Raw genomic sequence first — 7,311 nt, 5'->3', positions numbered from 1 at the left:
ACGAACCTCCTATAGTAACCTGCCAAACCCAAGAAACTCCTAATCTCTGTCACCGAAGTGGGTCTAGGCCAGTTAGCCACAGCTTCTGTCTTCTTGGGGTCTACCTCTATTCCATTTTCTGATACAACATGCCCCAAGAATGAGATGCTCCTCAACCAGAACTCACACTTGGAGAACTTGGCATACTAGCCATGTTCCCTCAAGGTTTGCAAAACTGTCCTCAGATGATGGGCATGCTCCTCTGCATTTCTGGAATACACTAGGATATCATCTATGAAGACAATAACGAAGTGATCCAGATACTGTCTGAACACTCTATTCATGAGATCCATGAATGCTGCAGGGGCATTGGTTAACCCGAACGGCATCACAAGGAACTCGAAATGCCCATATCTGGTCCTGAAGGCCGTATTCGGCACATCTTCTTCCCTTATTCTCAACTGGTGGTACCCGGATCTCAGATCTATCTTGGAGAAACAACCAGCTCCTGCTAGCTGGTCGAATAGATCGTCGATCCTAGGTAACGGATACTTGTTCTTGGTAGTGACCTTGTTCAACTGCCTGTAGTCGATACAAAGTCTGAGGGATCCATCCCTCTTTTTCACAAACAACACCGGAGCACCCCAAGGCGAGGTACTCGGTCGGATGAAACCCTTGTCTACCAGCTCTTGCAACTGTTCCTTAAGCTCCTTTAACTCTGCTGGCGCCATTCTGTAGGGAGGGATAGAGATCGGTCTGGTTCCAGGCATCAATTCTATCTCGAACTCTATCTCCCTAACAGGTGATAATCCTGGAAGCTCGTCTGGGAAAACATCTAAGAACTCTCTGACCACTGGCACTGAGGCGGGCTCTCTAACCTGACTGTCTAGCTCTCTCACATGAGCCAAATACCCCTGACATCCCCTCCTAAGCAACCTCCGAGCCTGAAGAGCTGAGATCAGACCTCTAGGTGTACCCCTCCTGTCTCCCTTGAAGACAACCTCTGACCCATCCTGACCTCTGAACCTGACTACCTTGTCCCTGCAATCTAAGGTAGCACCATGGGTAGATAACCAGTCCATCCCTAGAATGACGTCAAAATCTATCAACTCTAGAACCACTAGGTCGGCGGACATGCATCTTCCCTCAACAAAAACTGGACTACACAGGCAGACTGACTCTGCCACTGGTGGGTCACACTTGGGTCCACTGACCCATAGGGGGCACTCTAACCCAGATACCATCAATCCCAACCTTTCAACGGCTCTCGGGGCAATGAAAGAATGAGATGCACCAGGGTCCATTAATGCGTATACATCAGAACAACCAATGATGAGATTACCTGCCACCACGGTGTTCGATGCATCTGCCTCCTGCTGTGTCATTGTGAAGATCCGTGCTGGTGCTGACGGACCTTCATCTCGGAAACCCGCTGAAAAAGAGGCTGCCCCTCTCCCTCTGCCTCTGCCACTGGCCTGAGTCGCGGCTGGAGCTACTGGCTGTGCCACACTACCTGAACCCGTCTGCTGAGACTGAGCCATAAAAGCTGCTCGAGGACAATCCCGAGCCATATGCCCCTCCTGCCCACATCTGAAGCAGGTTGTCGTCCCCATCAGACATATGCCCTTGTGTGGCCTCCCACACTTCTTACATGCTGCATTATCTGCACCTGAGCTCGAGCCACTCCCTAATCCCAGACCGGACTTGATCTCGTTCCAGAACTTGTTCTTCCTTGGCTTCTTGGTGGTACTGCTCCACCTCTTACTAGCTGAACTCAGAGAAGAAGAGTCTAACTTACCCCCACCAGGGGTCTTGGAACCAGAAGGCTGTGCCACTGACTGTTTAACTTTCCCTTCGATGACTGCACTAGCCTCTATCCTCCTAGCCATATCCACTATGGCATGGAAACTCTCCCTCTCCGCTGACTGAATCAAGGAGGAATACCTGGAATGGAGCTTCATGATATACCTCCTTGACTTTTTCTGATCTGTATCCAGATTCTGCCCGGCAAACGGCAACAGTTCCAAAAACTTGTCTGTGTACTCATCTACACTCATCTCCTCTGTCTGTCTCAACTGCTCAAATTCAATCATCTTCAGCTCCCTTGAACTGTCAGGAAAAGCCCATCCTGCGAACTCATTTGCAAACTCCTCCCATGAAAGACTCTCCACCCTCGGTTTCACATAGCTCTTGAACCACTCACGAGCCTTCTTGCACTTTAGAGTGAATCCAGCCATCTGAATGGCTCTGCTGTCATCAGCTCCTATCTCATCTGTTATTGTCTTGACCCTCTCAAGGTACACAAACGGGTCATCACCGGTTTCAAACTGGGGAGCACCCAGCTTCATGTAATCAGTCATCTTCACCTTGCTCCTTCCAGATGAGCTAGGTTGCGGTATTTGGGTTACTGGGACAGTGGGTTCTGCTGGTGGTGGAGGAGGTGCAGCATCCCCTGAGGTAGGGTTTGCTGAATTTGGATAGTAGGGAGGGGGTGTATACATTGGGTACTGTGGATACTGTGGGTAGAAAGGTGGGTATGGCATATGTGAAAGGTAGGGGTTAAAGCTGGGGTAGTCCGATGTACCTCCCATCGAATACCCGGGATTTTGTGAGAAGGGTGGGTAATGGGGTGGTTGAACAAAACCTGAGGCCTGAGTGCCTCCTTGTGACTCTCCCATGCCTTCTTCAGACATGTTAATACCCAAACTGCCATCCCTCCTCTGATCTACATCCATATCATCCCCTACATCCTCTGACATTCCACCTTGAACTGTCCCCCTTACTGATCTGCTTCTACCCAGATCCAAAGACCTTCTAGGGTCTCTTACTACTCTTTCCCTGCTAGACCTGCTGGACATTGCTCTTGGCAATGCAGGAGGACGGGCACTCGTGCCCTCATCCTCAGGTGGTACTCCAGTCAATCGTGCAGATCGACGAGTTCCTCTCATCCTGTTTCTGAAAAACAGCACATACATAGCTCAAACATCAGCATCATATGGTTCATGTGGGAACACATGAACCCGCATCACATACATAACATGAGCAACATATCATTAATGCACATGCATATTGTCATGGCATTTCACATCATCATTTAAGACAGGACTCTACATCCTATCCTAGTGGACATGATCTTTCCTATTGTTCTTGACCTTCTATAACCTCTATGAGCCCGACACACTCTAGATCCGACCATTTAAACCTAGGGCTCTGATACCACTCTGTAACAGCCCGGAAATCCGGACCGCTACCGGCGCTAGGATCCAGATCGGCATAAGACCGCCGGGAACCATAGCAAGCCTGACATAACCTGTAAACCTGTTCAATCCCATACATGATCATAAACCTGTAAAAATTTTTCGTTTATCAACCAAGCTCAACCTGTGCATGCACATCAACATAATCATAAACCTCCACTGGAGCCCTCATCAAATGCTCTAATGGGGTATCTCATCACATACATTAGGCTTGGTTAAAACATAACATTAAAACATTATAACATTTAAAACCATGTACTCCAAGGGATTAAAGACATACTATGGTCAAGCACAATTCTAACTTCAAAGACATCATTACATTACATCATTCTATTTAATCATGTCCACTACTAGCTATTACATAAACCTTTCCTTACTCTTGCTGACCTTCTGAACTAGCCCGCACCTGCAAACCTGAGGGTGAAGGGAGTGGGGTGAGCTACTAGAGCCCAGTGAGCAGAATAATAAAAACATTTAAACATATGCTGTAGTGAAATGCATCACAACACAAGTAAAGCACATCAAGGATGAACTTGTCACCAATAGTCCTCTACATGGTCCAACTGTGCCAGGGGCGTAGAATGGGCCTCACTGGTCTTTCTCTTACATATTATAACATAACATAACAGTCCAACTGTGCCAGGGGCGTAGAATGGGCCTCACTGGTCTTTCTTTTACATAGTGCCAGGGGCGTAGAATGGGCCTCATTGGTCTTTCCGTATCATATCATCATCGTACTGTAGTATACGAGGACTAAAGGATCATTCAACATTCATCCACACCAACAATATAATATGCAATGCAACATATTCGTGTATTCTAATGCAAACAACCTAGAATATCACATGGCATTCGTGATGCATGATTCATGCTAAAACATTCCTTAATTGAAATCATAAAGTTTATTCCACTCACCTCTGGTTAGCTCTGACAGACACAGAAGCAGCTGAACTCACTGCTGGGGTCCTCGGTTCCTCGAGTCCGAACCTACACAGGTGGACTCAAATGAGAGACCAAACATACGTGAACATGACTCTAAAATATTCCCCAAAAACCCCCCTAAAACACCTCAAAACAATCATGGAAAGGCATGCAAGAAATGGCTGAACAGGGCACTTTCGGCGGCAGGTTCGGCGGCCGAAAATCCCTCCAGAGCCGAAAGTCAGGCAGGTTCGACGGCACCTTCGGCGGCCGAAAGTGCCTTCCAGATCCGAAAGTCAAGCAGGTTCGGCGGCCGAAAGTCCCTTCGGCTGCCGAACCTGGTTTCGCCTAAAGTGGCAGAAACTCGGCTCTCATGCACATTTTGCCTCCCAAACCATTCAATCATGCATACATCTCAACCAAAACACGCATTAACATTCCCATATACACATAGGGGTCTTAAACTAACCTAAACCCCAACCAAACACATAGAAATCAACACATCAACCTACATTGATCATAAACACAACATAAAACCTAACAATGTTCATCTAACCTAAACATGCATTTCTACCCCATAAATCAACTTAAAACTTACTTAAAACATACAATGAGCTTAAGATCGGCTCTTACCTCTTGAAGATCGAGAGAGAGACGATCTAAACTTGGAGAACGGAGGGAGAGAGCTCCTGAGTCTTCCAAGCTTCAAAACTTGCTCAAGGTTCAAAAATCTTCAAAACAAAGATGAAAACTTGTAAAAATCATGAAGAAAGTGAAGGAGAAACTCAAGATTGGCGAGGGATGGCGGAGAGCTCACCTTGGCCGAAGATGGGGAGAAAAGCTCGCCCGTTTTCAGCTAATGGACCCTTTTTATAGGTGGCTGGCCAGGCCACATTCGGGGGCCGAACGTGCCTCCGCAACGCATGCAAGTTCGGCGGCCGAACATGAGGTTCGGCGACCGAACCTGGGCTTCCCTCACTTATGCCTTCGGGGGCCGAAAGCACTCCCGAAACGCATGCATGTTCGGCGGCCGAACCTGGGTTTTCCTCCAAAGTTTATTTCATGCAAAAACTCATTTTATTTTTACTTAAAACCATAAAATACATTAAAACATTTTATGAAAACATGGTTTTTACCCTTCTAGAGATCTCCGACATCCGAGATTCCACCGGACGGTAGGAATTCCGATACCGGAGTCTAGCCGGGTATTACAGTGGCTCTTGAGATTGATCTTGTAGTGTTTGAAGTTGATTTTGACTTCTGAAAACTCAAAATTCGGTTTCCTGAACAATTTCCCGCTCTGCTGTATTTTCTGCTGTCATTGTGATCGGGGCAGTGATTTGGGCAAATCACTGGTCCAATCACTTTCTGCAAGTTTGTGCTATCTCTGCTAGTGATTTGACCAGTTTCTACGAGTGATTTGGGCAAATCACTGACCCAATCACTTTTCTGTCTGTTGCCTCCAGGTTTCTGCTTCAGCTTGATCTGGGCAGTGATTTGCCCAGATCGTTGCCCCAATCACTGTCTGTGAGTTAATCCCAGTTTTCTGCTCCAGTTTGATTTGGGCAGTGATTTGGGCAAATCACTGACCCAATCACTTTTCTGTCATTTTCTGCATTTTTTCTCTATTTTTCCAATTTCTTCCTTTTCTGTAAAAACAAGGTAAAAACCATAAATTAAGCTAAAAAATGTGTAAATAAGCAATGATAAATATAATAAAAATGTGGCTAAATTATGCTTGATCACATTCTCACCATCAACATGTTGCAACATTTCAATAATGTTATCTCTAGCTTGATCCCTCCCAATGACATCAGAAGCATCTACAAAGGAGTGGGTCATCTCCCTCTCCCTATGAATGACAGGCCTATCAAAAATTCGCTCAGTAAGACCAAATTTGGACTTAAGAGCTGCGATTTCATCTACCCTCTCTCTAATCTGCTTGAGTTTATGTCCCATTCTAAATCGGAACGCAAGTGGATTAGAGCTAGAAAAGAATCGGCGTACCTTTCGAGTGGTGTTCCCAGACATGACCACTTTCCTTCGCAAAGCTTCACATTTAAACTCATCCACCACATCTTCTGCATCATATAGGACTTGTTTGAGTTTCTCCAGCCAAATCTCTATCCGTGGATTCAGTGACAGCTGCTGCTCTGCATCCAAAAGCACGGCTTTGATGACCTTCAAGTTCTCCTTGATCTTTTCAAAATCACTTTCAAGTCCCCATGCCAAGAAGAATTCTTCCAGAGCAAGAGAGCCCAATTTCCCAAGAACACTTTCTGCAATGCTGAGGAGAAAAGAGTCGGCCATTGATTTTTCGCGTTTGGATTAGGAAGAGAAGAAATTATGAAATGATAATTTCCAATGGCTTCTTTTAATGGAGATCTATGTGAGAACCTGACTTTAGGAAAAAGAAAATTCCAAGTCCTGCTATGTCTGTCATTAACAAAGATTCTTTTCTTCTTCTCCGCTATAATTTGATGAGCTTGTTCAAGAATTTAAATGCCAAAAGAATAATACAAACTTATCAAGACTTAGGTCTTGTTTGTTTTGGAGGAAATTAGCTCAACTTCCTATGAAATAGATTAATTTGAACCAAACGAGATCTTAATTTATAAGGCATCCATGGATTCTTCAAGCAAAGGAGCACAATCTTTATTGGTTGGCAGCATTTGGGTTGACGCAGTGGTCCTTTGTTGCTTTGTTGTATGAATCCATGGAGATTTGGGTCCCTGTTTTGATCAGTGTTTTGCTTGTTTGTTGCAGTGGTTCTTGTTTGTTGAAGGAGAAATTAAATTACTTAAGGATGAATTTAGGCTTTTTTGATACAAATCAGAGGTTAATTTATGCATTCATCAATTGGGATTGTAGCAAGCTATGCACTACAATCCCTTTCTTTTTGGATGATTGTCTAAGCTTGAAAACTAGATCATTTTTCACATTTTATATATGAAAATAAATTTATTAAGGATAAAAATATAAATTTATTAATATATATGAAAATAATTTTATTAATGATAGAAATAAAAAGACTAGTTATAAGTTTAAATATATCATTTTTCAGATTTTATAATTAGAAAAGTGGATCTGTATTAATTTTTTATTAATTATTTTAAAGATATTATTAATTTTAAATTTTAAATTTTTTTAAATT

The 7,311-nt window shown here is 44.2% G+C and overlaps 1 protein-coding gene across 1 annotated transcript; it reads right to left on the bottom strand.

The window, feature by feature from the left end:
* Positions 1 to 5,382: 5,382 nt before the first annotated feature.
* LOC122724672 (disease resistance protein RGA2-like) lies at positions 5,383 to 6,710 on the bottom strand. The gene is made up of 2 exons (XM_043960371.1): positions 6,165 to 6,710; positions 5,383 to 5,806 (listed from the first exon to the last, which is right to left on the bottom strand). Exons 1-2 carry the CDS (start codon positions 6,465 to 6,467, stop codon positions 5,783 to 5,785), a joined length of 327 nt encoding a protein of 108 aa, XP_043816306.1. The 5' UTR covers positions 6,468 to 6,710; the 3' UTR covers positions 5,383 to 5,782.
* Positions 6,711 to 7,311: the final 601 nt, after the last annotated feature.

The sequence above is a fragment of the Manihot esculenta genome, chromosome 9 (assembly GCF_001659605.2).
Source record: "Manihot esculenta cultivar AM560-2 chromosome 9, M.esculenta_v8, whole genome shotgun sequence".
In the NCBI taxonomy this organism is placed as follows: Eukaryota; Viridiplantae; Streptophyta; class Magnoliopsida; order Malpighiales; family Euphorbiaceae; genus Manihot; species Manihot esculenta.
Note: the sequence above shows the minus strand (reverse complement) of the source record. Positions and strands in the feature narration are given on the sequence as shown.